Here is a 21,695-nt window from a genome sequence, read left to right on the forward strand (position 1 = left end):
TTAAATACTTAAATACTTAAATACTTAAATACTTAAATACTTAAATACTTAAATACTTAAATACTTAAATACTTAAATACTTAAATACTTAAATACTTAAATACTTAAATACTTAAATACTTAAATACTTAAATACTTAAATACTTAAATACTTAAATACTTAAATACTTAAATACTTAAATACTTAAATACTTAAATACTTAAATACTTAAATACTTAAATACTTAAATACTTAAATACTTAAATACTTAAATACTTAAATACTTAAATACTTAAATACTTAAATACTTAAATACTTAAATACTTAAATACTTAAATACTTAAATACTTAAATACTTAAATACTTAAATACTTAAATACTTAAATACTTAAATACTTAAATACTTAAATACTTAAATACTTAAATACTTAAATACTTAAATACTTAAATACTTAAGGGTACACAGCAACGAAGGAAGTTGTTGTCTTCTTATTCCAAAATTGTCAAACTTACGGACCCAATCCTGCAACAATGGGATTGTAGAATTAGTCAAACTTTGTTGCAAATTACTTTGTGGACAGTACTTTAGGGGATGAATAAAAAAATATGTTGATAGTACCCGTAGTTTTGAAGATATCAAAATGTCTGTAACAAAAATCTGGGTGCCAAAGCTCTGGTTGATGTGCACCGTTAAATACTTAAATACTTAAATACTTAAATACTTAAATACTTAAATACTTAAATACTTAAATACTTAAATACTTAAATACTTAAATACTTAAATACTTAAATACTTAAATACTTAAATACTTAAATACTTAAATACTTAAATACTTAAATACTTAAATACTTAAATACTTAAATACTTAAATACTTAAATACTTAAATACTTAAATACTTAAATACTTAAATACTTAAATACTAAAATACTAAAATAAAAAATAGCAAAATAGAATCAAATAGCAAAAATTGCAAAAATTGCAAAAAATGCAAAAATTGCAAAAATTGCAAAAATTGCAAAAATTGCAAAAATTGCAAAAATTGCAAAAATTGCAAAAATTGCAAAAATTGCAAAAATTGCAAAAATTGCAAAAATTGCAAAAATTGCAAAAAATTTAAAAATTGCAAAAATTGCAAAAATCGCAAAAATTGCAAAAATTGCAAAAATTGCAAAAATTGCAAAAATTGCAAAAATTGCAAAAATTGCAAAAATTGCAAAAATTGCAAAAATTGCAAAAATTGCAAAAATTGCAAAAATTGCAAAATTTGCAAAAATTGCAAAAAATACAAAATTGCAAAAATTGCAAAAATTGCAAAAAATACAAAATTGCAAAAATTGCAAAAATTGCAAAAATTGCAAAAATTGCAAAAATTGCAAAAATTGCAAAAAATGGCAAAAATTGCAAAAATTGCAAAAATTGCAAAAATTGCAAAAATTGCAAAAATTGCAAAAATTGCAAAAATTGCAAAAATTGCAAAAATTGCAAAAATTGCAAAAATTGCAAAAATTGCAAAAATTGCAAAAATTGCAAAAATTGCAAAAATTGCAAAAATTGCAAAAATTGCAAAAATTGCAAAAATTGCAAAAATTGCAATAATTACAAAAATTGCAAAAATTGCAAAAATTGCAAAAAATGCAAAAAATGCAAAAAATGCAAAAAATGCAAAAAATGCAAAAATTGCAAAAATTGCAAAAAATGCAAAAAATACAAAAATTGCAAAAAATACAAAAATTGCAAAAATTGCAAAAATTGCAAAAATCAAATGACTGGGATTTTTTTAAACAAGAACTTTTTTAAACAAGAAATTGCAAAAATTGCAAAAATCGCAAAAATTGCAAAAATTACAAAAATTGCAAAAATTGCAAAAATTGCAAAAAATGCAAAAAATGCAAAAATTGCAAAAATTGCAAAAAATGCAAAAAATACAAAAATTGCAAAAAATACAAAAATTGCAAAAATTGCAAAAGTTGCAAAAATTGCAAAAATCAAATGACTGGGATTTTTTTAAACAAGAACTTTTTACAAAATTGTAGATTAAGTACTTTGAAAAAGACGTAATTTGTCAAAACTGTTTTAAAAATACTATCTTCTAAAAATTATAATGTTTGCAAAATTCCTGATCATGCGTTACTAAGTCAAAAAAAAAAAATGATTGGAAAGAACATAAAAATTGCAAAAATTGCAAAAACTGCAAAAATTGCAAAAATTGCAAAAAATGCAAAAATTGCAAAAATTGCAAAAAATGCAAAAAAATGCAAAAATTGCAAAAATTGCAAAAATTGCAAAAATTGCAAAATTTGCAAAATTTGCAAAATTTGCAAAAATTGAAAAAAATGCAAAAATTGCAAAATTTGCAAAAGTTGAAAAAAATGCGAAATTTGCGAAAATTGCAAAAATTGCAAAAAATGCAAAAAATGCAAAAAATGCAAAAATTGCAAAAATTGCAAAAATTGCAAAAATTGCAAAAATACAAAAGAAAAAGATTCGATCCGTTGCGTCGAAATGCAACACGTCAATGATGAATAGCACCCGCCCCTAATGAGTGTGACCTTTCGCGCCGCTCTTATGTCCCTGCTATCCCAATATCGCGTAAATAACTCCCAATAGAGCGCCCCCCGATAGCGAATTCTTCTAATACACGTCCCGTAATCCTGGCCATAATTCATCACTTCAGGGGGTGCACACAATCGTTTCGAAGTCCACAAATCTTGACCACCGCGGCTATCTATTGTGCCGAATTCATATGCAAATGCTCAACTCCTTTATCCTGGCTGCAGCAGCTGCACATAAATAACAGCTGACTTTGGCAAACGCAACCGTCGCCGCCGCAGCATTTCATCATAAATCAGTCTCAAAAATTCATATGTTTTGTAGAATTTTTCTCCCCGTTGAAAGTCGTCGCCATCGCCTTCCCGCGCCACTTTTAGTTATTTATTGTAAACCCGTTGAAAGCCCAAGTCAGAAGCCCTAAGTCGCGGGATCGCCGCAGGAAGGGATTAGCTCACGACCGTCGGACTAGACTCGCATGTTAATCGCCCTCTAAGCGCGCGGCAGACTGGAAAGGCCATCTCCCGGAGGAGCGGTAGATCTATCTTCCGGGGTCAATCCGTCTTCTTGGCGCTGCTGAAATCTGATACATTACCCCGGTCCACACGGTTGCACCATAAAGCTGGGGTGTCCGCTTGATAGATCTCCGAGGGACTAATCGTGTTGGGTTTCGCACACACACGGCGCTCATTTGCATTTATTTGCTTCGATTTCTAGGAAGGTGTCCCCCTGATATTCCCAGTCCCTGGTGTACTCTAGAGGGGAAGGTAATTGATTTAGTGGCCACCTTTAGCGGTGCGGCATTAAAAAGTGTCACGCCCGATGGCGACTTAGTCGCCGCCAGGATCAAGATATTGCGCAGGTTGGTGGAGGGCTTCAAGGGCACCACCATCCTTTGTCTGTAAGAAGGGCTACTAGAACGGGTCCCAGCGGGTCTCAATGGCTTACTTATCTGACACGTGGTGGGAAATAGGTCTGTCACGATTCTAATTATTGGTTGACTGGTGGCGCTTGAAATTGAGGGAATGTTGTGGCTACTGAAAGGTACAAATTGAACTGTCGGACCTGACGACATTCCTTTGAGGTATACTTCGGTATACAATCGAATGATCTTAAATTCTGGGATTTAAGATTCAATTTCTTTTTTGAAAGCTATGAACAGATCAAATCTTACGCCAACAGCTAGATTTATAAAAGTTCGTGCATTTTTGCCACACGTCATACAAAATTTCGATCCAAAAATTCACTAACATTTTATCTTCTGGGTGGCACAATAACTCTCCCAATCTCCAAAATATTTCCTTTTCAAGTCGCAAAAAAACGAAACCCGTCGCCAATCCTCTCAAACTTTTCGGCTCCCACGGTTGTGATTAAAAAGTTTTTAATTTTCTTTTGACAGCCGGGTGGCTTCCCAACTCGCCGACAGAACACACTTAAATCAAATGAGAGGTTGATTTTATGTGCTTAAAATTCAATTTAACCCAATCCGAAGAAATGCATCCCCGCAGATGATGGTCTCTCCGCGCCCAAACATGGGGAAGATCCGCCGAAATTTTGCATACCAAAAACCATTCGAAACGACCTACATCAAACGCGATAAAACGAAGCAGTAAATTTCGCTCGCCAACTCCGGACTCTCCAGACGGTGACGGATTTATTGGAAGGATTCCTTCCTCGAAACGAGCTGCAAACATGTCAAATAAAGCAAAACTGACGCCCAAATCCCGTCCGGTTTTTCCCTTTCCAGATGATTCCAACAACATAGGCCGGCCGCTGGACGGCGATGGTCCGGCATCGGACAACGGGACGCAGCCGCGGGCCGGCTTTCCCGTGGACGACGAGATCCCGCGGTTGCACGACCCGGACAAGGCCGAGATCGCGTTCATCAAGCCGAAGAAGATCCTCGGCAAGCCGCTGCACGCCACGGACGTCCTGTATGAGGGCAAGATCATCGACACTGGTAGGTGGATTTTTCAAATTGTTTTTAATTTCCTTTAATAATTATATTTTGTCGCGTTAGAATTCTTGAACAAGTTTTACTTTAAAAATAAGATTGAAGGACAAAAGTTCGCGATTATAACATATCGAATAACTTAAGGACGACGTTGAATGACAAACGGTCGAGAGTAGACAAAAGGTAGAATAGATATAATGTCCAAAGCTTAATTTAATACAATAAACACTGTTAACGACAACTTTTTCGTTGTTCGATAACGAAATAAGTATCGTTGTCGTTATTGAAATAGGTATATTTTATCATCGATAAGTTACTGACGATAACCTACGAAAAATTAATTTAAAGTGACTTCTTAAAATGAACTTATTCAAACAAATGCTTCTCAGACACCGAATGCTAATTTTTGGCCGATTTCTTGCATTTTATTTTTTTATTTCTCTCAAACTTTTTGGGGGCCTTTCCTATGGCCAAAGAAGCCAAAGCCAAAGATTAACCCACATAAGGCTCCATACAATTTTGGCATCTGTCCATACAAAAATCGAAAATCTGCATCTTTTGAAGGACTTTTCTGATCGGTTTGGTGTCTTCGGCAAAGTTGTAGGCATTGATTAGGACTATTCAGAAAAAAATAGTACAGTTGAATATTTGAAAATTGAAAATTGAGTTTTGAAAATTTGACCAAAGCCTAGATTATCCGAAGTTTCGATTATACGAAGGTTTATATGGGACTTCGGATAATCGAACCATAGACAATTTTTACCTTTTTATTCTTCTTCTTGCTTTAAACATTAAATTCAAGTTCTACGATCCAGTGTTAGTCTAATTTGAGTAGTTGATTGCCTATGAAATTAAAAAAAAATCATTCCTTCAATGCTCCCTCACCGCAATGTTGTCTATCTTGGATTTAAAAAAAAATAAATCACTTAACCCTCTACAACCCAACCCCGCCTTTAGACGGGCTTCGATTTTAAAAAATCGCCAAAAATCCATTTTTCAACCAATTTTCGATCATTAAAAAGCATTGGAAAGAAGAACTCTTAAAATTTTAGAAAATTTATGGGATGGGAGTTTTACTTGTTTCATGTGACTTTGCCAATGTTTTTAAAAATGTCATTTTTTTAGGGGTCAACTTTGGCTGCGTTTTTTACCAACATTTCCGATATTTTAAGTAAAACTAAGTATGCAGTAATTTTTCTAGTGTCCCAGACTATGCCTCTACGCATTTTTTCACAACTTCAATGATAATGGTGCAATTTTATAGCAGAAAATGTGAAAAACAGGCAAAAAATTGAAAAAGTGACTGTTAAAACATGAAAAAATTAGATAGGCGAAATGTAATTATATAAGGTGGTAGAATAGGCCAAATACTACCAAAAACAAACATAAACTAAACAAGATAAATGCAAATAAAAATACTTAAAATGAAACAAGAAAAACATAAAACAAGAGAAGTAAAGTTTTTCGTAGAACAAAAGTTGCTCAAAATGACCTCCTGAAAACGGGAAAAATAAAAATTTTCGAAAAAAAATTTGGGCAGTAGAGGGTTAAGCGAAGTTTAGGAGTACATAAACAGGACAATAATAATTAGTCAACGGAAAAAACATTTTTTTCGTGATTCGATTTTCCGAAGTGAAATTTTTCGTAGGACTTCGGATAATCGGGTCTGGACTGTACTAGAAAATTAAAGGTGGTTGGGAAGGTTGGGAAGAGACTAAAAAACCTTCAATTTTATTATTTGTTTTTCTTTTATTCGCTGTATATCAATGTTCTCTAGGCATTTTTCTTTTTTAGAAATTTTCTCAACTTTTCGAAAAAAAAATTTTTTTGGGAATCGACTATCATGAAATTTTTTAGTTGAAATTGAACTATAAGTGGTTATGTCTTGATAACGGTGCACTTTATGAAAAATCTGTAATGTACTTTTTGATTGTAAATTTGATTTACACTAAATACTGAAGTTAAAACAAGTTTTGGAGTAAAATTTCAATTCTCAAAAAAAAACTTTTTTTAAAGGAAAATTAACTCTACGGCTAAATTTTTTTACATACTATTTTATACTATTTTATTATTAAGAGTTACGTTTTTTGTCCCTTAAAACATACAAAAAAACAAAGATTAAAAAATATGGATTTTGGGAAACGGAACCATTGTAAATAAAATTTGAATTGAAACATCGGAAAAAACCGTGTAGTTTTTTTTAATTGGTCTTCATCAATACTTACAACTTTGCCGGAGACACCAAACCGAACAGAAAATTCCTTCAAAATATACCGATTTTCTAATATTTGCTTACTATTTTGTATGGGTGAACCAATGACACAAAATGGCTTCTGTGGTCATAGGGAAGACCTTTGTAAAGTTTGAGCTAATTAAATAAAATACTAAAAAAGTTATAATTTGTAATATGGGTAGCGAATAAAACAAAAAAAAATATAATTTCACAAAATACGCATTGTTTTTCTATATAAAATTTGTAAATTTTTTCCAGTTTTATTTTTACAAAATAGAATAATAACTCAAACTTTTTAAACTAGAATATGGGTAATTTTTTCCGAAAAACTACAGTTGCTTCAAATTTTGAATGCTAAAATAAAATATATATGCTTCTGTAAAAAAAATCAAATATAAAAATATTATCAAAACAAAAAATCGTAAATATTAGATTTTGAAAAATCACGAAAAAGATCTGGTATTTTTTTCTTTATGGGAATAGGGTTTAATATCAATTCAAGTGAGAACCGGCTTTCTTTTAATCATCAGACTTTTTTTTTTAATAAAATAAGAAAGTTTTTTAGCCGGGACCGTGGTGTAGGGGTAAGCGTGATTGCCTCTCACCCAGTCGGCCTGGGTTCGATCCCAGACGGTCCCGGTGGCATTTTTCGAGACGAGATTTGTCTGATCACGCCTTCCGTCGGAAGGGAAGTAAATGTTGGTCCCAGACTAACCTAAAAAAAGGTTAGGTCGTTAGCTCAGTCCAGGTGTAGGAGTCGTCTCCCTGGGTCCTGCCTCGGTGGAGTCGCTGGTAGGCAGTTGGACTAACAATCCAAAGGTCGTCAGTTCGAATCCCGGGGTGGATGGAAGCTAAGGTGTAAAAAGAGGTTTGCAATTGCATCAACAATCAAGCCTTCGAACACCTAGTTTCGAGTAGGAATCTCGCAATCGAGAACGCCAAGGCAATGCTGTAGAGCGAATAATTTGATTTTGAAGAAAGTTTTTCAAAAATCCGTTTCTTTAAGCAGACTTTTGAAACAAATAATAATATTTTTTCCTAGATTTTTAATTTTTAATTTAAAAATTCAAACGTGAGACTCGTGTTGGATTATTATTCTAATACAGTGGGACACGCGTTGTGGAGCCATCCGTGGATAGGGCGTTCAAAAATGCTAATTCTAATGCTAAATTCAAACATGAGTAAGAGAATAATAACGTCATGATTCGAATTCCCGGACGCTTCGAAACCCGGACACCTCATCTTGTTTTATCAATTATTTGGATATAAGTTCGCATTACGAATGTCAAAACTGTGTTATTTGATGAATTCTAACATCAACTTTCATTAAAAGTTTGTTTGAACGCTGTAGTTAAGGCCAAAACAATAAAATAAAATTATAAGTTCACCAAAAATGTGAAACATTTCACTGACATATTGCATAGCACCGGGAAGGCAAAGCCGAAATTTATGGTTTTGGTTTCCTTAAATTCTAACAAATTTTATTTTAAAATATCGATTGTTTTGATGGTAACAAGTTATATGAGACTTAAAGAATGCCATTCACTAATATTTTAGTCCAAATTTGTGCGATTTATAAGCAAAATCGAGTGTCCGGAATTCGAAGCAAAAGTGTCCGGATTTCGAATCATTGTCCGGGATTCGAAGCAAAACAAGTCATTTTAACTTTAAATATCTGATGAAAAATTGTTAGAAAAGAAATATTTTGCATGCATTCTCTTAAAACTAACTGTTTATACTGCATCCTGATAATATTTCTACATTTCCAACTTATTACATGATTTTTTACAAGCTATAACAAAAATGATATGCCTATGTGTACGCATTTCGAAACATGACATTACTTTCAAAACATAATTTCTGTGAGTTTTGCATAATATTTAATGCGTTTTTAAATTATTGCTTTCATAAAATTAAACATGTCGCTGCATTTTAATTTTATTTTTAATTATTTGAGCATTTTTGACATTTGAGCAAAATCGACAAAATCATCATTTTAATTTCATTATATGTAAATCTAATTTTACGCTCCACAATAGTTGCATACAAATTTTCAAATAACAGCTTGAGACAAAGACGTCCTTTTCCGGTTTGTCACTCTCAACACCTCTCACCAATTTCCTGGTTCTCAATCGTGTTCCGTGCGAAGAGACGCCGCAACACTGAAACGCCATTAAGCGGTGTCGAGTCGGATCATAAAGTGTCCCGAGCGGCACTTGATCGATGTCCGCAGTATAGCTGTACCTTTTAGGGGTCTAATTAACGGCACATGATGAGGCTTTTGTTTACCTGCGATTAATTCTCTTACATTTCTTTATTGCCAATGCTGCTCAATTAAATTGATGGACCGCACTCTCAATGCTGTCAGGTTTGATGAGAAGGAACCGTCGTAAAGCTGATTTGGCTCCATAAAATCGCAAGTGTTTTATTTGCAGCAATTTTCTGGTAAATTAAGGTAAACAGTAAACATCAGATTGATGTCGCCAAGAGTTGTGTTTTCCGGAAATCTACTTTAACTCAGAACTACAGTCAATTAAAGTCCCACGTGCAAACATGTCAAAGCCTTTAAAACGTACCCCTCAATCCGAGTAAATTCATCACACTATAATTCTCCAATTAGCATAAACGTAATGCATTCACACCATTTAACTTTAAACGGTCCATGCCTTCGAGAGAAGCTTACTGTCACCGGCTTCAACCGGCGGGGGAGACTTAATCAACCTGTTGCCACCGGGGGAAGACCACAGAACGGCGGCCTTGAAAGCCGCTTACGCCCATGTCGCTTAAGCCCCCACCCCGGTGGCGACGGATTGTGAAAGACAACTGCCCGCAAAGAACGCAAACCGGGAGGGTCTTCCAAAATCGATGACTTTTCTTAATCCCATCAACGGACTTGGACGGTTCCTTGGCGACACTTTGTGCGTTGGCGTTGACGGCATCGCCAACCCTTTGGAGCCTGCTCACAGTCAAACCATGATGGGTTGACAAAGTCGGGCTAAAAAGAGTTGAAAGCACAACAATCGAAGCTCCACTGTAGTGGATGCAACTCCACGCGGTCGTCTCCAAAGTGATCGATAATTACGAATCTCGTCACGTTCTGCAACTCTTCGCCAAGGCGGTACAGATGTTACCCATTAGGTTAAGTTTCGCCAACACGTCCAGCCCGCAGACACATGTCTCGCCAGATCGTCGCAGGAGTGGCGGATGACATTTGTCGTACAACTGTGACCAAAGAAACTTCGCGCGATTCTGTCCTGCTTGCGATGTGTACAAAATAGAGTTCACGGTATTTTTTGCTGGCCCGCGATCGCGATCCATAATGTTATTAATGAGGGAAGAAGATTATAGCGGAACCGTAATAATGGCTGAATAAATCGCACAATTCCCACGCAGTTTTCGGACGCCTCGCGGGATACTCATGACGATCATCTTGAGCTGGTTGGTTAGGGTGGTTCCAGTAAGTCACATTAAGTCATACATTTTGAATCCAGAATCGTGGCAACTGAGTACAAACCGCAGACATTAAGTGGAAATAAAAAAGAAACTCTTGCAACAAGTCCATTTTAATGTGCTTTGTCATTAACATAACCACTATCACTTTTGTTTTAAAGAAAAATCAAGAACTATCTGATACAAATGGACCACCCTACTACGTTTCACTGACTCTGTATTAAGTGGTTACTCAATGGGCCCCGGGATAGCTCCGGCGTGAATCGAACACTCCGGCGGACATCACGATGTGATTCACATTTTACCACGTCGTCTTCCAGTGAGACCGAAAAAAAAACGTTCATGAGAATGGTGCGAGATGCATCCTAATTGGCGCGTGAGCGGAGGGATTTCGCAAATTGAAAGGGGATCGGCTTGATTCTCTTTTCGGGCTTCCAAGGTTTTTATATTTTTATCAATTTTTATTTTCAATCTAAAAAATTCTTCAAAAATTATTACTATCTTAGAGGATACTTGAAATTCGATAAAGTCAATCAACCATAACTGTTTAAGAATTAAGACATTTGAACGAATGCAAAAGATGTGATTATTCTGACTGAAAGAATGTCGTAAAACTACGGGATGTCTGGTGTAACTTGAAGTTATATCTTTAGAAGTCATTGACGCAGCATGCTCGATGTATGCGGGTAATAAAAAATGTTGAAGAATGACAACTGTTAATTTTAATGTTGAAAAATCTTTGAATTTATTTTTCATTTACTTAAATAAAACTTAGGGGCCATCCACAAACCACGTGAACTTTTTATTAATTTTTTGAAAATTTTTGTACCCGCTCCTCCTTCGTATTTAGCGCAGTCAACCACATTATGGATAAATTCTTACAATAATTATACTGAATCTATATCTGAGAAATTTTTCAAAATTATCGAAAAAATTTAAATTTCTCAATATTTACAAATTTAATTAACAAAATATGTAATTTTTGAACTTTCTTGTTATCTGCATTTAAAATAAATACGTTCTGGAATAATATCAAAATCTTAAATAAAATAACATTTATTTTTAACTGCTAAAACGAATTTATGACCAAAATGGTTTGACAATTTATTTGTTAAATGTTCGACATTGGTAAAATAAAATGTCAAAAACAGTATTTACCAAAAAGCTGCAAAATGTCATACAGGTTTTTATGTTAATTTTTTTATAAGAATATTATTTTTTGTAAGAGTAACTATTATGAAATAAAAAAATGCTTTTGAAGATAAGCCTGCCTTACATTACAAATTTGTTAAAAATGATTATTTTATTCTAACTTTTTCAAAATTTGATTTGTTAAACAATGATCTGAAAATTTCGAAATACTTTCTCTTCAAATATCGTCGGGACGATAACGATAATCTATCTTTATCGTTATTCCGATAATTCTATCGGCGATAATTTTATCGACGATAACTTATATTTAATATATTTCTAAATTGACTAAAACCAACCAAATCATGTTGAAATTTCAAACTTCCTCTTAGTAAATATTTTTTATAATATGGTAAGTTTCAAAGTAAAAATACTAAAAAAAATCATAAAATACCGTATTTTTTTAAAGTACTCAAATTTTTATAATTCGCAATATGGGTATCAAACGATTCAAAATTTTGCATGTATTTTAACTGTTTTAGAGTTTTTTGAATGAAATACTCAAATTTTCACAAAATACCGTATTTTCTCGAAAATACTCAAATTTTTATAATTCGCAATATGGGTATCAAACGATTCGAAATTTTGCATGTATTTTAACTGTTTTAGAGTTTTTTGAATGAAACACTCAAATTTCACAAAACACCGTATTTTCTCTAAAATACTATTTTTTTATAATTCGCAATATGGGTATCAAACGATTCGAAATTTTGCATGCATTTTCACTGTTTTAGAGTTTTTTGAATGAAATACTCAAATTTTCACAAAATACCGTATTTTCTCTAAAATACTATTTTTTTTATAATTCGCAATATGGGTATCAAACGATTCGAAATTTTGCATGCATTTTCACTGTTTTGGGTTTTTTTTGTAACAAATACTTAAATTTTCACAAAATACCGTATTTTCTAGAAAATACTCAAATTTTTATAATTCGCAATATGGGTATCAAACGATTCAAAATTTTGCATGTATTTTAACTGTTTTAGAGTTTTTTGAATGAAATACTCAAATTTTCACAAAATACCGTATTTTCTCGAAAATACGCAATTTTTTATTATTCGCAATATGGGTATCAGACGATTTGAAATATTGCATGCATTATCACTGTTTTAGAGTTTTTTGAAGGAAATATTTTAATTTTTACAAAATACCGTTTTTTTAAGTGCTCAAATTTTCCTGATTTGCAATATGGGTATCAAACGAAGCGAAATTTTACCTTTTGGTGTTAAACCTGGATCCCTTCCACCCGACTAACGACGTCCACAGGATGGCGAAGATGGAGCTGATTGACGATTGGCTTCTACGAGTGCTTCCAAAGTTTTGGATGGGGTGTGCCACCTCAGCTAACCCTCTGCTGCAGCGGATGTCCCCTTGATGTGATATTAGAATAAGAAATACCTCCTTTCCTCTAACTATCCCCTATCTATTAGCAATTTCGAAGGTTATTTTGTAACTTTTTTCCTTCCCTTGCTCAATTTTTCTCTCGTGTACCAGTAAACTCTAACACCGTTTGAATTAGTCAGCTGTTGAAAGGTACCCCATATCTCAGCTTAGGATAATTACTGCACTGATGTTTTTGCCAAAACAATCCAATAAATGAAATGAAATGAAATGAAATGAAATGAAATTTTACCTTTTTCAAAAAACTCTAAATCAGTAAAAAAATCCATACTGTATTTTGTGAAAATTTTAGCATTTCATTCAAAAATCTCTAAAACAGTTAAATACATGCAAAATTTTGAATCGTTTGATACGTTATTGTATATATACAACCTTGATAATTTTATAGTTAACAACCTTGAAATCAATCATTCTAATTTGACTAAAATTGGGTTACAGAACTCGAATTTGACGATAAAATAAAAAAAAATTAAGAAGGAAGCAGCAACTACGGGTAGACATCAATGCTATATTTTCAGATTACTTTTATCAGTTGACGATAACAAAAACATAACCTTTTCCCCTTCTTCTACACCCCCAGATGGCACCGGCGGCCAGCACGCGCCCAAGTCCCACTGGACGGGCCTGTTCCGCAATCGGTCCTCGCGCATCTGGGACCCCAACCCGGAGTACGACATCGACGCGTTTGGCCTCAGCATGCGCATCAATTTGTTCCACGATCGGGGCGTAATGGCGGACGGTTTAAAGGTAAGTCCCACCTCATCGTTGACGTTAAAGGGGGGAAAGGCTGGAGCGCGCGCGCGTAATTTTCCAATTAGTGGGTGCCAATTTATGACGATTGCAGAGGAGCTGCCTCGTGTAATGTCCCACTGGGTTGCGTTTTGTGTTTATGACCAGCTCTCCACCGTGCCGAAGATCGAGAAGGTCTCCCATCGAGGAGGGGGAAGATCTGTGAACCGGTGATCATCATCTTCGTCATTATTGCCGTTTTGCGGAAAGTGCAACGATGCACACGGGTTATGAATGGACGTGCACGTACACACGCATCCACAAAGACAATCACACAGAGGGCGTGCCGTCAATGGTAATTGCCTACGGCTGCTGGGCGATTATTATCACAGATCATACATACGAATATACACGTGTGCGCGAGTGCGCAATAAAATTAATGTGCACTTGAATGGTTACGATTGCACCCCGGTGTTTGCCATTTATCCTGCCCCTAACTTTGTGGTCAGTCGGCGCGGGCGCTGGTGTGAATGTTTTCGGAAACGAAAATAAACTTTTCCAAGCATGCAATTTTGTGCAATTATATTTTATGCATCGGACGTTATTTGATCTTTTCTCTTGTAGGTTAGAAAACTTGTGATTAGCAATACAAGAGAGTAATTTCCATCCGTTTCTTATGTTCAATGAAGTCGTTTTGCATCAATTGGTTCATCCAACAAATCTATATGAAAATTGATTAGTGTCTTAAGCAAAGGTGTAGGTTATTTATTATCAATACTGTTCAGAACTCTGGCTGAACTAAAAAAACCCAATTTTCAAATCCCCTGTTTTTTTGTTTTTTTTTTCAAAAATCGATAAGGCCGTTGAAAATTTTATTTAAGGTATTTGAAACCATGGCTCGAAATTTTAATTTGTATCCTTTTTTTGTATTTTCACTTGGATAAAACTTTTACATTGATTCCTTATGTCCAAATAAGCCATTTTGCCTCCTGCATAATCCATACAAGTCTCCATATAAATTTTGGGGACTATCCATTCAAAAATGCCATGAAAATCGTATCTTGAGAAATAAAAATTCTAATCGATTTAGTAGCTTCGCCAAAATCGATTTTATAAACCTTTACCCTCCTCGATTTTTTTTATTTTATTAAATTGAAAATCGGATTAATATTTTCCAGGGTATCGTCGATTAAAAAATTCCGGCAAATTGGACTCTATTTTTTTAAATCAAAAGAAGATTTTCCCTTAAAAAAACAATTTAAAAAGAGTTTGTAACTCGAAAACGATTCATTCACCATTCACCCATTTATTTCCCGCGAACCTATTGAAAAATGTATAATCATTATCACCAAATCACCAAAATCGATCTTAATCACTTTCGTATAGGCAAACATCGAAAATTTTCAAAAATTCAAGAGAATTTTAAATCAACCCAAAAATGATTATAAATGCAGGGAAATGCATTTTAAATTGATTTTAGCTGATTGCACTTAACTTTCCATTGAAAATTTGAAGTTTTTTGAAAAAAATATCTTTTAGCCCCCTTTAAATAAAATTTGTACCAGCCTTTTTTCAAACCTTAATAAAATCGACTTAATTCAACTCAATCATTTTAAATTTTCAATGCTTTCACTAAGAAAATTTTCGTTGAAATGTAGTAAGTCAAAGTATAAATACCCAAAATTGTTCACAAAGTATCGTATTTTTCGAAATTACTCAAATTTTCATAGTATGCTATATATGTAGGTATCAAACGAAGCGAAATTTTGTATGATTTTCCACTTCATTAAAGTTTTTTATGAAAAATACTAAAATTTTCTCAACATATAGTATTTTTTCGAAAATACTCAAATTTTTCAAATTTGCAATATGGAAATAAAACGAAGTGAAATTTTGTATGCTTTTTCACTTCATTAGAATTTTTTCAACAATTATAAAATTTTCACAAAAGACCGTATTTTTTCGAAAATACTCAAATTTTCCAAAATTGCAATTTGAGTTTCAAACCAAGCGAAATTTGTTATGCATTTCCACATGATTAAAGTTTTTTTTAAATACTAATATTTTCACAAAATACCGTGTTTTTCGAAAATTTTACATGATTTGCAATAAAAAAAATGTAATGTGCATTTTCAGTTTATTAGATTTTTTTTTGTTAAAAATTACAATTTTGACAAAATACTGTATTTTACGAAAATACTTAAATTTTCAAAATTCGCAAAGGAATCGGAATTTTGAATGCATTTTCACTTTTTTTTGTAAATCACTAACATTTTAACAACATAAAAAAAAGTTTTTGAAAATACTCAAATTTCTTTAATTTGCAATATGTGAAATAGTATACAACATTTCGCTTCGTTTTAAACCCATATTTCAAATTTAAAAAAATTAGGTACTTTCGAAAACAACTATTGTATTTTGTGAAAATTTTAGTTTAAAAAAAAATAATGTGGTGAAAAAGCATACCAAATTTCGCTTCGTTTGTGTGTGTGTGTGTGCAACCAACCAAACGGGACCACGCGGCCGCTTCTTACAAATTGAGTTGTTTCCATGTATTTTTAGATCTACATTCTATACATGCAAATAACTCGCATAGGCATTTGGAAGGTGTTAGCTCTGCCGAGTTTCGGTGACCCTTTTCTACGCTGGCTAGCCGAGCGCGAGGTACTTCAGCTTTATCGACAAGCCCCGCCCTGAAGAACGTTTGCACCAATCGGGTTCAAACGTTATTTAGAACTTCCGAACCCTTGTCAAATGGACAAGGACCCAGCGCGTATATAGTTGGTAGTAACAGTATTCCTAATTCCAGTTATAGCTCACCAAGTCGCGATGGCCTAGTGGTTAGCATTTTTGCTTACCAATCCAAAGGACGAGGGATCGAACCCCGACTCGAGTGACTTTGATTTTTCGTTCATGTTCAGAGTTTCAAGATTTATATTTCCAATACTTTCTCGTTGGGAGCAGATGGGAATCGAACCCAGGACCATTCGCTTACAAAGCGAACACCGTAACCAGTCAGCCACGGCCGCTCTTATACCAAATTTCGCTTCGTTTGATACCCAAAATGCAAATTATGAAAATTTGAGTATTTTCGAAAAAATATAGCATTTTGTGAAAATTATAGTTTTTAACAAAAAAAATCGAATGAAGTGAAAAAGCATACAAAATTTCGCCTAAATTGATACCCATATAGCAAATAATGAAAACTTGAGTACTTTCGACAAAATACAGCGTTTTGTGAACAATTTTGAGTATTATACTTTGAAACTTTCTAGATTAAAAAATATATAGTCTTGGTAAAAACATTGAAATTTTTACACGATTTGGTTTAATTAAGTCAATTTCAGAAAGATTTTAAAAATGAGATTATCGCCGATAGAATTATCAAAATAACGATAACGATAGATTAGATTAATAGTTTTATCGATTAACAACCTTGGTTAAAATATTCCCAGGCCATAAACCAATTTTGATTTTTTTCCGAAAATTGATTTACAACATTTAACAAATGGAAAAAAGTCAAAAACATTAAACTGCATGTTTAATGTTTTGATTTTAAGAACAAGAATTTAAATAATTTCAAGTTAATTTTTGAACAATTTTCGGTGAACAATTCCTGAAGCATTTTTGGCTTTTTTCATATAATCAGCTGTTAGATTATTTTGACATTTTCATTTCAGTTACTTCGTTGTGCAATTGTTATCCCTTTCTCAGATATGGATTACCTTCAACAGCTTATTCATAATTGGAATATCCAAAGTTGGGAAGACATTCGCTGCCAAAAACCTATTAGTGCAAATGGAACATTGATTTTAGATTGTTTTGTAAGTTTGTAAGATATTTTTTTAATGGTCTGATTTGCAATGGAAATCTAAAGCTTATAAAAAAGAGCTCAAGAATTTAAACCATTATTTACAAAACATTTTTCTACTTATCACAATTTTCTCATCAGTACATCCATAATTGTTCCACTCACAAACCCCCCTCCCAGCACGCTAAACTGCACCCACCCCCCAAATCAAATCCTTCCCAACCCCATCTTCTGGCGATACACTCAAGTGCACTTCTGCCCGGGACACGCCACGCCACAGATTGTTAAACAGATTCACACATGTTGCGCTCTAAGTGCAGTAAATTGTCCAGATGAGGAGTGCTACCGCGGGGCAATCGGCCATTCGGAAGCGGCAAAAGGAACGGAAATGTGGCCACGCCGCCGCACTTGAAAAATGATGATTATTTCCCCCACGGGTGGTGCGTGTGGTCATGGGGCGGCCAATTTGCATTTCTTGGCGTCCCACACACGTGTGGAGACTTGAAGGACTTGGCGCTGGCAAGATAATCTAATTACGCTGTAAATTATTGAAACGTTCTCTCCTGGGGGGCAGCTCCAGCCAGAACTGCACTAATTGTAATTGGCAGCGTTTGAGGCGTGTGCAAGCACTTGCTGGAGTGTTTTGGATGATATATACATTGTAGCAATTGTGGTTGGATTTGGGGGGAGTTTGTGCCTGATGTAGATATTGAGATTCGAAAAGTTCAACTTTTTTTTATCCTTCCTCAACAGGAAACACACGTGTGGCCGAACAAAACCCTCCGGAAGCAGGACGACTCGGAGGATGCCGGAGGCCAAGGCTGCTACTACAAGGGACACGTCGAGAACGACGAAAAGTCCCTGGTCGTGGTGTCGCTCTGCGACGGAATTGTAAGTACAGATTTCTTATCAGAACAACACGCAGAAAAATGTTTTGTAGAATCAGCCTGTACGAGATTTGAATCAACAATTTTTTTGTTGAATATAATCAACAACAAAATTGCGTTGAAACAAACCTTGATTTTCTCAATTCCACAAAAATCTTTTGTTGTTTTGAGAAAGCTGCTTTGACGTTTAGCGTTGTTTCAACAAAAATCATGATTTTCAAATCAACAAAATGTTTCAAATATGCCTTATTTTTCTGCGTGAACTCAAAAGCCCAACCACTCAGATGTGGATTAAGTACATTTTATCGCTGATAGAGGACTAGAACAAAGGTTGAAGACTAGTGGAAAATAAAGCAGATGAGCAGATGTTTACTATTCGATCAGTTTGTAGCATACTCTTACACTTATCAGAACCTTTCAACGGCTATCAAGCTGTTTAAGAATCCAACTGGTTTTGCTAAACACGAATCGATAACTGAAATGCTGTTGATTGATGCCGCTCTCAGCAGGACTTCCTTTGAAGCGATTGCTTTGAAAATCCCAAATAGAAAAACATTAATATTTTACAACCATCGAGGATAGTAAATTTCCACAAGAGTCCCCTAATTGACACTTTTCATGCCCCTTAGAACGTGCTCAAGTACCACTTCCTAGACCTAAGTCGTGCCAAAAACATTGGCAATAAATCCAAAATTAGCGCCCAGATCGCACTCTCAGAGTTCTACCCGCCCAAAACCACTACAAAATTGACTGGGAGTATTCGCTCAAATTTTAGCACGTCTTCTGCCGGCGGTTCGTGCGGCGGCGAGAGTTGATGGATTTATGTTCTGCTAAGCGCACTTGATCGCCGTCCAAGAAAGCCGCTCAACCGGGTCAACGTTTTGGCGGTCGCCTATCCGCGGGCGCCTTTTCCAAGGTCAGCCAAACGCAAACAAAATTGGGAGGTGGTGTTTTTTTTTAAACCTCTCTGGAGTAGATGTGACTTATTACGGTAGATTGACTAGTCCAAGCAACTAGAGATACCAAAATAAGACCTGCGAGTTTGTCCTTGCTTATAGGAAAATTCAAAAAAGAATTTTCTATGATTATTTTTTAATTGGGATGGAATTATGTCCATGCATTCCTTTTGTCAAATAAGCTATTTTGGATCATTAATTTATCTATAAAAATTTCCATCCAATTTTGTGGGTTATAATAAGCATTTGAATAATCGAAAATCTGTATCTTGAATCGATTTTTTTTATTGATTTGATGTCTTCGGCATAGTTGTAAGTTATGATTAGGACTTTTCAGAAAAAATAGGTCCACGAAAAACAATCTCGATTTTTTATTTGATTTTCTATAACATTTTTTGTGATCATTTGTCAATAGCATGCCAAATGTATCTTTTCTGTCGACCCAACTATTTTTAGGACCTTTTTTTGACATTCGCTTGCTCTTTTACTAGAAAAAGTAGTCCGCAAAATGGAATGGACAAAATTTCATCGAAATAAAAAAAATTAAGATTTTTTTTTTGCGAAATTCGAATCATTTGTTTTTAAAGAAATCACCCTTTTTAAATTGAATGCAACAAACGTATGAGCAAAAACATAATCTTTAAAAATATTATTTTTTCGATGCTTAAGATTATCAAAAAAGACAACTTTTGACCTATGATCCAGAAAGAGCAAAAAATATTTAGCAGTATTGCCAATTTAAGAAAAAACTTAAATTTTAAAATTACCCTGTGACCTTAGAGATATTTTGCATCATTGGTTATTTCATACAAGTCTCCATACAATTTTGGCACTTGTCCATGCAAAATTGGCATGTTAATACTTTAAAAGAAAACTGTATCATGAGAATAGAATTTTTTTATCGATGTAGTGTTTCCAGCTAAGTTGTAGGTTATAAGTGGACAATGCAGAAATGAATACTAAAACTTGAAAAAAAAACCATCCTTTTAAATATTTATTTTCACAAAAAGCTGAATCCCCACAAACTTTTTTTTTATTTCTAATTTATAGGCATTTTTGGAGCAATAGTGAAGCATAAACATTAATTTTTTTCACAGAGTTTATTAAAATAATGCTTTGTGATAAGTTTTAAAAAGAATTCAAATCATAAAAAATCATGTTCCAATGTAAAATCAAATTTGCTTTCAAAAACTTCTCTACAACATTACAAAAAAAAATGCATTGGAATCTATGACATTTACCCGAAACCCACATTCCCGAAAAGACATTTCCCCGAATGCCACATCTCCGAAAAGACACTTTCCCGAAATGTCATTTACCCGAAAATCATTTCCCCGAACAATCCATTTCCCCGAACGCCACTTCCCCGAACCCGGTCAGGCGGGTATGCCCGTTGCCCACAACCACGCGCGCGACCGGGTTCGGGGAAGTAGCGATCAATGAAGTATTATGTCCACAATTGAACGTTCAAAAAATTCCGAGATTTTTACGAGCGTTTTATTCCAGCTTCACTTAAATTTTGAATATTTTCCAAGTCTGTGGAATTAAAGGATTCGAATTCCGGATGCTGAGATTTAGTTACTCCAACTGCCTTTCAAAAAGAACTGACTCCGCCGAATCCAACAAAAACTCCGAATATGACAAATGATGTAGAGAAGGAAAACATCTTGAGCGGAGCGTTCTTTTATTACGTAACGCAGTTAGGGGGGAGAGGGGGTGTCAGTGAATGTTACGAAATGTTACGAAAATAGGGGAAGGGGAGGGGAGTGCTGAAAAATTCTGTTACGTAACGCAAAATTTTCATGCAACGAACGAAAAAAAAATGCTAAAAGTCCTTGCGTTACACGTTACAGGGGGGGGGTAGGGGGGTCGCTCATCTGTTACGATTTGTTACGAAGGGGGGGGAGGGGGGTCAAAAATCCCAAATTTTGCGTTACGTGATAAAAGAACGCTCCCTTATTTCTAATGAACAAATCTAAATAGCTGCGTGCCGCTTAATTCATTTGCCTATTTTTCACATTTCGTCGCAGTCGAGCTAACTTGTCGTACCGTAAAACGGGGTGACTTTGATAGCCGGGGTGACTTTGATAGGTTTGCGATTTTTCCGCGAAATGAAGAGTACAATTAAAATACGTAAGGAATGGTTTAGAAACATACCGACCGTGGTAGAGAAGTGTTCAAAGTACCTCAAGAAGAACTTTTCATAAAATTCTGACAAGTTTGAAAAGTTAGTTAATTACAGTTAAAAAAATGTTGATGAAAGTCATTATTTTAAACTTCTCAAAGTGTCATGATTTTCTCAATGAACATGATTTTTAATCGGAAAACGGAATGCATTTTCGGATTCTTTGGACAATTTTCCACTAGGAGAAGTTTAAAAAAGTTTGCAAATAATAAATAATATGTGTTTTTGAAACACAATTTAAAAAAATCTCCAAATTTATGGGCAATTTCATTGAACAAATTTCATGTAAAATGTGAAAACTTTTGATTCGTGCTTCGAATTCAGTATAAAGTGCAATATAAATCGATAATTTTCTTAACAAAACTA

The 21,695-nt window shown here is 34.3% G+C and overlaps 1 protein-coding gene across 1 annotated transcript in view; it reads left to right on the forward strand.

Moving 5' to 3' along the window:
* Window positions 1-19,003, forward strand: part of LOC120426773 (uncharacterized) — a 191,670-nt gene extending 172,667 nt beyond the window's left edge. Inside the window, exons 3-6 of the mRNA XM_052710004.1 lie at window positions 4,277-4,489; window positions 13,342-13,508; window positions 18,055-18,237; window positions 18,818-19,003. Of these exons, the coding sequence (XP_052565964.1) occupies window positions 4,277-4,489; window positions 13,342-13,508; window positions 18,055-18,237; window positions 18,818-19,003 (749 nt within the window). The remainder of the gene's footprint in view (window positions 1-4,276; window positions 4,490-13,341; window positions 13,509-18,054; window positions 18,238-18,817) is intronic.
* Window positions 19,004-21,695: the final 2,692 nt, after the last annotated feature.

The sequence above is a fragment of the Culex pipiens genome, chromosome 3, assembly GCF_016801865.2.
Source record: "Culex pipiens pallens isolate TS chromosome 3, TS_CPP_V2, whole genome shotgun sequence".
Taxonomy (NCBI): domain Eukaryota; kingdom Metazoa; phylum Arthropoda; class Insecta; order Diptera; family Culicidae; genus Culex; species Culex pipiens.